The sequence below is a fragment of the Coloeus monedula genome (genome assembly GCF_965178545.1).
Source record: "Coloeus monedula genome assembly, chromosome: 13".
NCBI classification, from domain to species: Eukaryota; Metazoa; Chordata; class Aves; order Passeriformes; family Corvidae; genus Coloeus; species Coloeus monedula.
Genome location: NC_138793.1, coordinates 5,021,223 through 5,034,379, shown reverse-complemented (window position 1 = coordinate 5,034,379; position 13,157 = coordinate 5,021,223). Strand labels below are relative to the sequence as shown.

General features: G+C 38.2%; 1 protein-coding gene across 1 annotated transcript in view; it reads right to left on the bottom strand.

Moving 5' to 3' along the window:
• LOC309577748 (neural-cadherin-like) overlaps nucleotides 1-13,157 on the bottom strand; it is a gene marked incomplete at both ends in the record, with an annotated part of 59,372 nt that overhangs the window by 25,850 nt on the left and 20,365 nt on the right. Inside the window, 11 exons of the mRNA XM_082289967.1 lie at nucleotides 261-447; nucleotides 1,278-1,405; nucleotides 1,503-1,752; nucleotides 1,949-2,116; nucleotides 3,117-3,289; nucleotides 3,821-3,991; nucleotides 4,777-4,945; nucleotides 5,968-6,140; nucleotides 8,475-8,617; nucleotides 11,377-11,626; nucleotides 12,787-12,898. Coding sequence (XP_082146093.1) covers nucleotides 261-447; nucleotides 1,278-1,405; nucleotides 1,503-1,752; nucleotides 1,949-2,116; nucleotides 3,117-3,289; nucleotides 3,821-3,991; nucleotides 4,777-4,945; nucleotides 5,968-6,140; nucleotides 8,475-8,617; nucleotides 11,377-11,626; nucleotides 12,787-12,898 — 1,924 coding nt within the window. The remainder of the gene's footprint in view (nucleotides 1-260; nucleotides 448-1,277; nucleotides 1,406-1,502; nucleotides 1,753-1,948; nucleotides 2,117-3,116; nucleotides 3,290-3,820; nucleotides 3,992-4,776; nucleotides 4,946-5,967; nucleotides 6,141-8,474; nucleotides 8,618-11,376; nucleotides 11,627-12,786; nucleotides 12,899-13,157) is intronic.

Genomic DNA, 13,157 nt, shown 5'->3' with positions numbered 1-13,157 from the left:
TAAATATGAAGGCCTGTAGGATTTTCTTTAATTTCAGAACAAAAAGCTTGCTTGATCATCAAGCTCTGACAGAGCTCTGACACAACTGTTGCACGGATAAACGGAAAAAAAGCCACCACAAAACCAAAACAACAGGTGTGAAACCAAAACACAAGCTGTGAAAAAACCCAGAAATTACCATTTAATCCTGTATTTCAGAGCTTCTGTTTTCAGACACAATCCAGATAATATCACACTTAGCACAGCCATCTGTCTCTTACCAGAGTTTGGCTTCCCATGCTTTCCAGGTCGAGCTGATTCAGACCCATCCACTGAGGTGACTTCCAGAAGGTAGGAGCCCTTCTCCTCCCTGTCAAACACTGAGGTGGTGTATATGGAGCCTGTCTGGGGGTCCAAGCGAAAAGAGGCGTAGTCTCTGCCACTGTCATGTAACAGGGAGTAAGTTATCTACAGGATTAAAAAGAAATTGTTAACATATACTTTTCTTTTGTTGGATAGTTCACAACTAGATTAGTACTTAAAGAGAGGAAGAACAGTCTCATCCACGAATACTTGATCAGGCCAAGGAAGATGGGTAAAACTGCAGCTTCAGCAACCTGGTCTAAAGCCAATTAACTTCCTTGACTGCTGATCTGTAAAGGAAAATAATTTTTCTGATCAGCTCCTGATTTCACTAGCACACATTTGTGCAGTGCTTGTGCTGCAGCACTCAAACTTGGCTAAAGATCCCAAGTACTAATACAACAGCCACAGGTGAGCTGCATTTGAACCTGCTCAGTATCTATTACATACATGTTTTTGTGACTTGACTTCAGCTTGCACTCTTGTTCTAAGGATGTATCTACTTTCTGGTTTTTTAATCAGCAAGGAATACGTTCACTTTGGGTGTTAACTTGCCATATTTTGTAAGGATTCAGTTTGAAGTACCCCAATGATTTCCAGTTAACAGAAGCTTTTAACACAGCTTTTCTTCCATTAGTTTATCCAATCTCATTTTAGGCTCATGTAGAACTTCCAGACCAGAGAATTCTACAGCAAGAATTTCATCTGAGCTACAGTTTGTCTAAATATTTCCTCTTTGTTTTCTGCCTCACACCTACAGCATTTTTCACATTGCAACATAGACAAGTATGTAATTAACTACTTTATTTCACTCTACATTTCCCTATTAGTCATCCCTTTTCTAGGCTGAAGATATCCAGACTATTTAGCCATTGTTCATGCAGAAGTTATTCCACAGCTTTCATCAGGAGAGATGAAGGTCCCCACTTTCTTACCTCACCATGCTGACCAAGGTCAAGGTCAGTGGCAGACACCTGAGTGACAAATGTCCCCACATCAGCTCCCTCTGTTACTGAGGCTTCATAAATAGATGAAGTGAAGAATGGGACATTGTCATTGACATCTAGAACACCAAAAAGAGCACGCAAAGAGAAAACTATAAAACTTTAAAGGAAAGCAGTACAGGATTATACTGTGACATCACTGAACAGCTCACACACCTGTGACATTAACATAGACCATGGTGAATGCTGCCAGAGGAACTGCAGCCACGTTCTGTGCTCGGACCCGCAGCAGAAAGCTCTTTGTCGTTTCATAATCCAGTGGCTCAGCTACCAGGATTGAAGCAGAGCCATCATGTCTGTTTGGAGTGAGGTAGAAACGAACTGGCATGTTGGCCTCTGGGACAAGCCCCTCTTCCAGGTTGTAAGTGACACGGGGATCTCCAAGGGGAGAAGTTGCTTTGATCGTCTGCACAGTTCAAAAAGTGTGTGTAATCAACACTTCTGTAAGTACAGCAACACTTCTAAAAGCTTTTGTGCTTTGACTCTCCCAGATAGTCAGCTAAAAACCACAAAACTCTTATAAAAGCTCACTATATTTAAGCAAATAAACAATGTTCAGCCTGAGAGCTACAGACAGACAAACAAGCCTGTCCCAACCTTACCAAAATTGAGGCATCCCGTGTAGTATTCTCTGGAATAACAACTTCATAACTGTCTCTTTCCCACTGTGGAGGTTGGTTTTTTGCACTGGTTACAGTTACAGAAAGTTCCACTTTACTGCTCCTGTTGCCTCCATCTGTAGCAGTAATCTCTCGAATTATAGATGACTTCTGAACAGTAAAAAAGGTTTGAGCAGGCCTCCAAAATACATTAATACATAAGATTAAAGGCACACTTAAAATAACCTACACAGAAAAATAACACCTGCAGCTGAATTCAAAATATGAAATAGGTGAAATTTGATGAAAATTCTATTTCCTTTACTGAAAATTGTTGGAAAATTTTGTTATTTGTCTCAATAAACCTAAGCAAATGTGACACAAAATTTAAAACCAAACTGAACCAAAAAACCTACTTTGTAGAACTCCTGAGTTCTTAAGCTTACCTATTAATAGTTCTTGTTATTAGGTCTGTAGGGTTCTTTGATTCATTAAAGAAAATATATTAAAATAATACCCCTTCACCAAACTTTTGTGTGTCAGTTACTTAGAAGTTAAATGTCAGTATTAAAAATATCTATTTGAAGACTGATATCTGCAACAGTGTTTCCATTTCAAAATAAATTACTTTAAAACCTGAATATATCCAACTGCTTGTGTAGGTATTTAGAAATAGCTGAAACTGATCAATTTTAGATAACTACATGAATTATGCTTTCACCTTCCTGAGGTACACCTATGCTTAATCCACCAAAACTGACATATATCAAGTTGGGAATCTGTATCAGGACCAAAATTTCACCCTTGTTCCCATTCAGGTTTGTGTCTTGACTCATTGCCTGTTAACACAGTGAAGTCCTCCACTTGGGTTCTTGCTCCTCTGCTTAGGACCTCAGCCCTCCAGGCCTTGGAATTAGTATGCCAAAGGCAGGGAAATGGGAAGAGCAAGTCTCAGAGGCAGTGCTGTAGCTGCTGCTTCCCAGCTGAAAGCAGGACTTGCTCATATGCAATTCACAGTCAATGAACCCAACAGCTAAAAGCCTTAGACTCATGTTTAATTTAAATAGCTGTATTGATCCTTTAACCTGAAGGGGTAACCCAAACTCATGACCTCAGTCCCTCCTAGGATATACTGAAATAGTCAGCTTAAAAAGGAAAGCAAGCACCATACCTGAGATATGGGTTGGTTCACAAACACCCAGCCTGTGGTAGGATTAATCTGTAAATAATTTGGTTCATCATTTGCTATGGAATATGTAATGGCAGCATTTGAGCTGTAGTCATCATCACGGGCTGCCACACGCAGGAAGCTGGTCCCAACTCTTGTGTCCTCTCTTAGGAAATCTAATGTAAGGAAAGGATATTTCAAACTGATCATTAATTTGCTAAACTACCATGGACATCTTTTTAAGTCATAAAGAAATAACTGCCATACCTTATTACTTTAGTATAACTTTCTCTTCCTTGGAACAATGGCCACACACACAGAGGATTTTAAATGGCTGCTATCACTCCAGAACTACAGATCATATCTGAACTTCATATTACCCCATTCATAATCTGGAATTCTTATTTCTTTTAAGATACTTCTTTTAATTGTCTTTTAACTCAGAAAATAATTGCTCTGTATGAATGACATGGCTATTGTTCCAAGGAACTTTCCCATAAGGCAAGCCTATGAGCTAAGGCTGTACTTGTTACATCACACATTACACAGAATAACAGCTCTGCAATTAAATAAGCAAAGTGCATCTCTAGCTGCATCACAGTTTGTCACATTTTCTACTGCCAGGAAAGGCAAAAACCCAAAGATCTGAGACATGGGGTACGCTCACACTCAGGGCACTGAAACTCTATCCAATGACTCTCAATTACATTCATAGTGGGTGTTTTCAAATCTGGGGTCATTGTCATTTTGGTCCAGGATGACAATATTTATCTGACATATTCCAATGAGTGGCTCCGCTGCCTGATCTGTTGCTGTCACAGTGATGGGATATTCCCTCTGTTTTTCTCGATCAAATACCTGAAGAGTTGTCAGAATTCCTGAAAACAAATGAAATACCGAAGAGTTAAAATTCTGTGTATTTGGCAATATTCTACATGCAGATATGTACTTTTCTGTCAATACATTGAGATACTATGCAATATAGGTTAAGTATACCTATAACATGAACTTCAGGTTCAATGATCCAACCCTGGGATGTAACAAATGCAACAGCTGATATTGTACTGCTCAGGCAGATTCAAACTTCAGTTACACCTACATCTACACACAATAGGAATTTGAATTAGAATTGAAGTATAATTTAAGTTCAGAAAATGGAGATAAGTACTAAACTAAGAGAATGAGTTTCTAAAAAAATATTTCTTTTGAAGAGCTGTAAGTACAGCTCTAGGAATGTTTCATGTCTTTTATCCTCCAGAAATTCTGCCTGAACTTAGTTTTGGCCTTCTAAGATTTAGTTCCTTTGTTGTTTGCAAGACTAATGTCATTTGGATAAATCATTTATATGCCATTAGCAATGTTGCAGGATAATGTGCACCTAAAATATGTTTGTTTGGGTTTTTTAAAACCAGTTACAAAAACATACAAGTTACTCCACTGAGCAGAATTTCCACCTTTCAAGGAAAACACCAGTTTTAGTTCAGTACTGGACATGTGTGAAACTTAAGTTTCATGGAATATTTGTTCATGCAGTTAATACAGTTCATATTTGGTCTACTGTCAAAACTCCCAAGTGAAAAAGCCTGAAGTCTGATTTTATCTAAGCCTTTTCTCCATCATGGTGGTTTCTCTATGCCATTACCAGTTCTGACATTTGCTTTACCTGTGTCAGGATGAATACTAAATGCTGGTAGGACACCATCTCTGTGCATCAAGCCATATTTCACTATACCATTGGCTCCTTCATCAGCATCAGTGGCTTCAACCTGCAGAACAACAGTCCCTGAAGGCTGGTTTTCCAGGACAGAAGCATGCTCCCGATAATACTGGCACTAAGAGAGGGGAGAAAGAGAAAGAAAGAAAAATTAAATGAAGAGAAAATTCAAGGACTTCCCTTGCCATTTGATTTAAATATGTACTAGCAGGGATAAAAAAGAAATAATTATTTACCTACACTTTCATTGCCATGCTCTGCTGTTAAAGCTTTATCTGTACCATGATTAACTTAGATTTCCCTTGCTATTTTGTGGTTATACAACCAACACACAACATGAGGCCACTGAGCATCTCCACCTAATGCAAATATTTGGAGAAAAAGTTAAAGTTGCTTCCAAATGCAAATATTTTTCTATATTAACAAAAGTCTAATAAAAAAGAGGGCACACACTTGCCCAAGCCACAGAACTGCTTTGATCAAAAAGGGATTTCTACATAAAGTAATTTTGTCAAGGAGAGGTTACTAAGAATTTCCAAGACTGATATGAACAGTCACTGACTTTTCAAAATATGCCACATAGCCCATCAACATCTGAGCCATCAGTACCACACCTGAAATTTTTAGACAATAGATCTTTAATATGAATTAACATTATGAAACCAAATTCAAGCATTTATTTTTTACAGTACTTCACTATTTAAGCTAAAACATTCATTCTTTTCTCTTTCATTAGTTTCAGACACACAATCATCAAAGGAAGCCTATGTAATTTCAAGAGGTATTTTGGAGTATTTTGGAACAAGCCCACTCCATAGATAGCTATTCCTATGGATGCCTCCTCACATGTATCACACAAGATCTCCAAAAGTGTTTCACTTGGCCTCATCCTCTGAAATGCCAGAGACGAGGTGTGGCTCAGGGAACAGACAGGAGCTCACAGGAGCTGTTCTGCCACAAGAGCAGAACAAACCCCGAAAGCCTTAGGGAGGGATGGAAAAGAAGGAGAAGACAGGACTCAAAGAGAGAGGGAAGCAGAGCACCTCCTGAACAGCTCATCTGCTGCACACCTGCAGTGCCAACAGCATGAAAACATTTATTACATAGTCCAGTACAAATGACAGAGGCTCATATATTTACCTTCTGAAAGACAGGTTTGTTGTTGTTGACATCATCAATTTTCACAACAACCTGGGCAGTACTTGTGAGAGGATGGGGCCCTCCAGAGGCGTTATCATCGGTAGCTGTGACATTCAGAACATACTCTGTCCCCTGCAGCTCAGGAAATGGGCTTGCACGAAGTCTAACTAGCCCTGTAAAAACAACAGGTTGTGGGCTTTTGCTGCATTAACCCATTCCCATTATTCTTCTCACCAGTAAGCATGACAACAAAGCATTCTGGCTTACCTATTCACCAATAAACCATAACACTGCTGCAGTGTAATTTAACCATGGTGTTTTTACTGCAGTCCCATATTAAAACAAAATTAAGACATCACAACAGGTTTGTCTGCAGGTATGTCTACAGAACAAACTCAGACAACAGCCACAACTCAGCTGACCTGCACATAATAGCTTTCATCAATCTGCAGCTGCTGTGGACAGCTCAACTGAAACCACTTCAAGTTTACCTTCCTGTAGCACAGTCACAGCAGCACTGAGCTACAAAGGCACAGTCTCAGAAACCTCTGTTCTGCCACTCTCAAAATTCCCCGCAGGACACATCCTGCTGGACAGGACACAGAGGCACTGGCAGAAAGAGAAGTGCTACAAAAGCAAAAGGGACTACAGCTGCCTGAGATCCTGCAGAAAGGGGCTGTCATTCCTTTGCTCCACCATCCATCCATTGCATCTGTTATTCATCAGGAATAATCACAATTGTCATTATAACAGAGTATTTTCACAGCATCAATGTCACTCAACTTGGTTACAAATATATTGTTTTAGCTGTGGCACTTATCCTTGACACTTCACCACTTTACCTCCTCATTTCTGCTTCAAGAGGGTACAGACTATTCCCCTGACATCATTTCTGAAAAGAAACTGCTGCAAACCACTGTATAAACCTTTACCGGTTTATTCAGCAACAAAAGCCCAAAAGTGTTCTGGAAAAAATGCTGATGTTCCTAAAATTAAGTTTCAAAGACTATAAAATTAATTGGCAAAAAAGTATAAATGTACCAATACATGATTTGCTATATTAAAACTGTGGAGGTAATCCCAAGAGATGCTACCAATCAAATGTTAAGATGCTTTGACCAAAAAAATCTGTTTCTTACAAAAATGATTTTCAGAAGTGTCAGATATATTAATCCTGTAGCAATTAGACACTTTCAAAAACATTGTTCCTCTTCAGGTGCCAAAGCATCTGTAGAAATTCAACTCTTGGAACCTGCATCCCTATTTTTAAGTCAGAAAGGAAATAAAGGAGCTCATAGTAAACTCAAGGTCAGGATTCAACACCTGCAAGTTACCTGCAGACCATATTTTAGGGAGCATTTCAGAATCTAACATTAATATTGCAAAACCATGATTGCATTGAAATTAAAATTTCATGTTAAGTGAACTCTATGAAATAAAGTGAAGGAATAACTAAGGGCAGCTTACTCCTTCTAATATATTCAACTCTTCTGTGTTGGAAAATCTAAGTTCAGATTTTGACTGCAGTTCAAAATACAAAGTAGTTTAACTGAAGTTAATTAAGTTACTTCAATCCTTCAATGGGATTTCAATCTGTTTGCCTGTTTCAGTCTCAAAACATCCTCTTCTGTTTTTTCAAGCAATCAACAGCAAATAAATCCTATTAATCATGCCAACCTACGTAGATGTTGGTGTCTGTGCACTTTTTCTTTTTTTTTTTTTTTAATGATGACACCAATGTGGTGGGAACCTTTATTTCTTTTCATATTTTGAAAATATGTGACTATTGAAAAGAAAAAGATGCAAAAATTGACATTTCAGAACAAATGCCTTAAACTGTGAAGTATTCTCCACACATCTTTTTTTCCTCATGCATGCAGCATTCTTAGCTAAATAACACTGGTCATGTGAATGATTTTAGCCTTAAAGGAAAAATATACTTCTTTAGTTCACATCTTATATACTTTTATCTTCACTGAAATAAAACTGGTAGTCTCATTCCACCTACAAACACATCATTTTGTGTCAGTAGAACACAGGTGAGCTCAGCCAAGAAATATTTGCTCTCACCAGCACGATCAGCACATTGACACAAGCATGGGGTGGGAAAAGCCTCATTTAAAATCCCAGATGTCCAGTTTCCTACATTAAATGCTATTCAGATACTTGTCTGACATTTTGGAATGTCACCCTGTTATCAATAATAACAACATTCTCTGTTAAGTTACTGCCTCTTAAGCTACCTGTTATCTATAACAATGCTCTCTATTAAGTTATGACTGAAAGCAAACACTGAACAAGTAAGAGAGGTCAATTATACACAGATTTTAGGAAACTATACCCTTTTTTTACTATTATAAGAGTATATGCGTTCTTTCCCTGCACTTTTAAAATTAAGCTTCAAAGATAGCATATGCTATTCAATTTGATAACAAGACCAAATTCAAGGTGCATCACAACAGAATCAACATTATGACCACAGCAGCAAAGAGCTAATATATAATTACCTTTCTTAGGGTCAATAACAAAGTTCCCTTTCTGATTCCCAGACAGAATATCATATGTCACACCATCTCCATCAGGATCAACAGCATTAACTGTAGCAATTAGAGTGTTTGGGCCTGCATCTTCAGAAACAAAACTCCTGTAGCTGTTAAAAAACCCAAACAACAGCACATTTATGAATGCAAACAGCAATATAATAAATAGAGAATGAAGCTTTACAACACCTACTACCTACCTATTCAAAGGACACTGCAGGGATTTGTAATTTACTAATAAAATTACACTGATAGGAAGCTTTTTTGTTAAGCAGTGAAATTATAGCATTGATAATCTATCCAACCATTCACATCTTTCTGGTGTTACCACCACAGATTCCCACTGCAAACTTCCAGCAGTACCACAGCCTTGAAGCTGAGCTGTGCAACAAGACTTGTGCTAAATGCAGAATTCACTTGGGTTTTTTAATGTAAAAAAATGAGCTTCATGAATCACAGACTCCAAGCAAACTTCCAAGCAATTTGCTAAGTTAAAGCAGTTTTTGTTACAGCAGTTTCTGACACAAGCCCCCAAAAGGCTCTCAGTGCAGTCTTTGCCCCAACAGGACTAAGGTGAGAGCGAGATGTGGAGGATATGTGCATAATGTCAGTTTTACAAAAATCTCTGCTCAAGTCCAGACACATCACTGACATTTTAAGCTCTTAAGAGGCATTATCAGCCTAAGCTTAATGCTCTCTGGAGTAGAAAAGCCCCCTGCTTTAGCAAAGTCCCAAATATTTATTATTTTATCTGACTGGATTGAGTGTGGGTCAGACTAAGCATCCGCCAGGCCTGTCCACAGTAGATATCCCAAAGCTCAGCCACAAGAATGAACTGCAGCTGACTGTATCCAACATAATACAGATGCACCACTGGGTTAGAGTGCTTATGGACCCACTGGCCATATACTGAGAATAGCAAAAAAATTAAAGGAAAAGAAAATGGATGCACAGAAAACCTTTCCCTTCACTTTTGTTGTCAAGATATGTGTGTTTTCAATGAATAAGAAACAGCTTCTTTTCTTCCCCCAATTTTATATGCAATGAAGTAAGAGAAGTAAATTATTTTGGTTTAGCTCAGTCACAGCCCTCAAGACACTGTCTTAACTCTGCATTTGAAAAGCAATTGAACAGTAATACTGATAATTTTTTACATGAAATACAGGGAGAGAGGAGTTCAGAACAGATCTCTTAAAAAAGAGAAAGTAAAAACTGACAACATGAAACAGAGTGATTGCCTTAAGCATTTCATAACTGAGATAAAGAATAACTGTGATGAAAGAAAGCTCATGGCAAGGAATCATGAGTTTATACTCAACTGCAAATCTGTTTAAACAAAGGGCTGGAAGGACAACATCATCACCTAGATTTGTATTAGACTGCCACAGAGCAGAACATTAACTGCAAACAGTCTCTCAACAGGCCCCAATTTACATGTGTTCACAATGATTCTATTTCATGGAAAATTTCAGCTAAGTTCTGTCTGAAATTTACCTCTGGGTTCAAGATTCTTTTCATAACAAGAAAGACAAAGCAAAATCAAAGCCTAATTAACCAAAAACTTGAGATAATTTGCATTCCAGGAGATGAATTCAATTCCAGTGCCTATCTACACATACACACAACAGTAGCTTCCCTGCTCTTGCACAGAGAACAGAAAAGCTTCTTGTGAAGGTTTGGTAATCGAAAATAATATTAATTTTAATCATATGCTTCAGTAAACTTTAAGTACAAGAGCTGTCAGGGATTTTTTTAAACTACATTTTCTGCTTCCAGTTGGTTAGATATGTTTACAGCATCTTTAATAACATCACTCGCTTCTGATTAAAATATTAGGAACAAATGCAGATAATATTCAATGTCTCTGAATAGTAAAACAAATAAATAAATGAAAAACAGGCGTTGGTGGAAGAGTGAGAAACCTATCCTGGTTTAGTATTTGAAAATATAAAGAGACCAAATAAATTACAAAAGATCACATTTTCCAAGCCATATCTCCTAAGCAATGTTTAGAAAAGAAAGGAAAGACACAAAATTTTGAAGCCAGAGGTTATCCTCACATAAAACAAGAACTGTCAGAGCTTTGCTGTTTTGTTCAGCTAAACCCCAAGGTTAGCATCACTGAAATCTTTGCCTCGGTTTTGTTCTGAGCAACTTCTACTTTTAAGAGTAGAAGGCTGGTACAAAGGCTGACTAGAAATTCCATTATTAAGTCTCTAACATCAGTGCAAGTTTCCAGTACTTCTGGCATTGCTTCAGATGCTTCTGAGCCCCAACTATAGAAGAAAAGTGCTTACAGGAGCTTTAGAAGAAAAAAATATATACATACAGTTTGTAGGGCATAGGACTAAGCGAAATTAAGTGAACTCCACCTATTGGCATTTATCTTGTGGATTTTGTAATTCAGTTGCCATTTAGGATTGTGTTATCTAAGGATTTTTCTTTGACAACTATAAACCAGGGATGCAGACTGCTGACTCTTAAGTTTGAACTGCCTAATTAAAAGGCAAAATTCCTCCATGTCTCTGGACGAAGGCTAATGGCAACAACTCTGTTGCCTGTTTTTTCTGCCTGATTTCCTTTGGTGGTGGAGGGGTTCTCCTGAACTGTATAATCTGAAATTACTGCACCATATCTTTCAGTACATAGGGGAAAAAATAAAAGTGCAAAATCTGTCAAAAGAGATTGCCTATATACTACCTTTTTTTTTTTACTGAGAGCCTCAGAGTCAAAATATCACCCCCACGTTCATCAGTCCAGCTCTCAGCTTTGATTGAACCAAACCAGTTACCATCCTGTGATCAGCCTTTCAACCAAAATACAAAAAGCAACAGTAAAAGATAACAGAGGCCAAAGAATATGTATTTACATTGTCTGAGAAAACTCGGGTGCTTCATCATTCACATTTGAGATATGGATCCTAACAGTTGCTGTCCCAGTCTTGGGCTCTTCCCCTTGATCTACAGCCATAATGATGAACTCATAAAGGTGGTTAGGTCGCTCATAGTCCAACCGTGTTGCTGGAAAAATAGTGCCATGAGAAGAAATGCTGAAGTCTTGGCTCAGTGTGTAATACAGCAACTGGGCATTCTCCTTTGAATCACAGTCAGTGGCTGTCACTATGAGAAGAGAAAGACATTGTGTAGATCAAAGTTAGTGAATTGGAATGTTAAGTACATTTACTACTACTGTAGCAGGATTTGGTGCTTGAAACCAGCCAGAAAACTATGCTGTCCCCTGTGCTTTTTAGTGAACTAACCCTTACTCAAAAATAAGTCATTTAAAAAAAACAAAAGTGAATTCCCTGGGACAATTTAGACACTTGATCTCAACTTTCCTGGATTTAAAGAGTCCTGTACGATCAAGAATATATTCCCACATAGAGAATATTCTCATGTCCACCCGACCTACACTGCTGACTTAAAATCACTGAGATCACACACTGTGCAATTAAAGATGGAATATTTACATATATTATTCAACTGATGCACATTATGTGTTTGTCAAATCCTATTAATAACCTACAAAAATCTATGCTAAAAGCACAGTTACCAGAACAGTAACTGACAAAGTACAATTAGTACAGCATAAACCACTAAGCAGAATAGTAGGCTATAAAATCCTATTTACTAGGGAAAAGCAATTTTCCTGCAGTTTAATTTCCTTTTCCCCCTCAAGATTTAGAGAAAGTTTATGTACAAGGCCCTTGCACAACTGCTTAGTTGACACAAATTTGTTTTACAGCTATATTTTACAGAGCACTACCACTTGAAGCACAAGTTCTTGTTTCCATTGGGAAGAAGCAAAGTATTCCTGTCAAGGATCCAAACGAAACCTCACATAGAACAGTTAAACTCTACAAGAGGCTTTTAATGCAAGAGAGCAAAATTCCTACAGCAAGCCCACACAGGACTCTCAGAGACAGGCAGAGAAGGTGAGCTGAGGTGCCCATAACTTCTGATCCAGGATCACTCTCTTCCTTCAAGAAATGTAGCAAGACTGCTACTATGAGCCTGCTGCTGTAATACCAACCACAACAAAGTTCTGTTACTTCAAAATCCCACAAAGAAAATCTGTTTCCTTTGCCTTCCTGTCCCCCAAAATTGTTTGGGCTGTGGCAGTAGTAAATAAACAGCATGATTCTACAAAATGCCATCTGCCTTCAGAAAGCTGCAACTACCCACACTGGGACAGGTAATTTTCCTTTCTGAACTGAATTCTAAGTAGTGTAAGGGAGAAAAATACAGTGAATGTAATAAATGGTTTCAGGAGCACTAACCTTGGAGAAGTGCAGTTGTCATAGGAACTGTTTCAGGAACACCGACTTTGTTGTAAATCGACTGATGAAATTCGGGAGCACAATCATTCACATCTGTGATTACAACCAAAACCTTAATGGAGAAAGGGGATGTTAAACAGCAAAGTGATTTAAGCGAACACCTTCATTGCTCTGGAAATACCACGTGGAAAAATTTCCCAAAAACATCCTTGAAATCTTCAGCAGCTATAGGATAAGACATTCTTCTTAGATTGCTCTTTTTCTGCTGAGTGCCATTGAAATATTACATTCCAAGATACCAGGAATTGCCAAGTCCCTGACCCTGCAGCAATGTTTTCCACTCACCCTTCATCTCCATTGATTATTCCTTA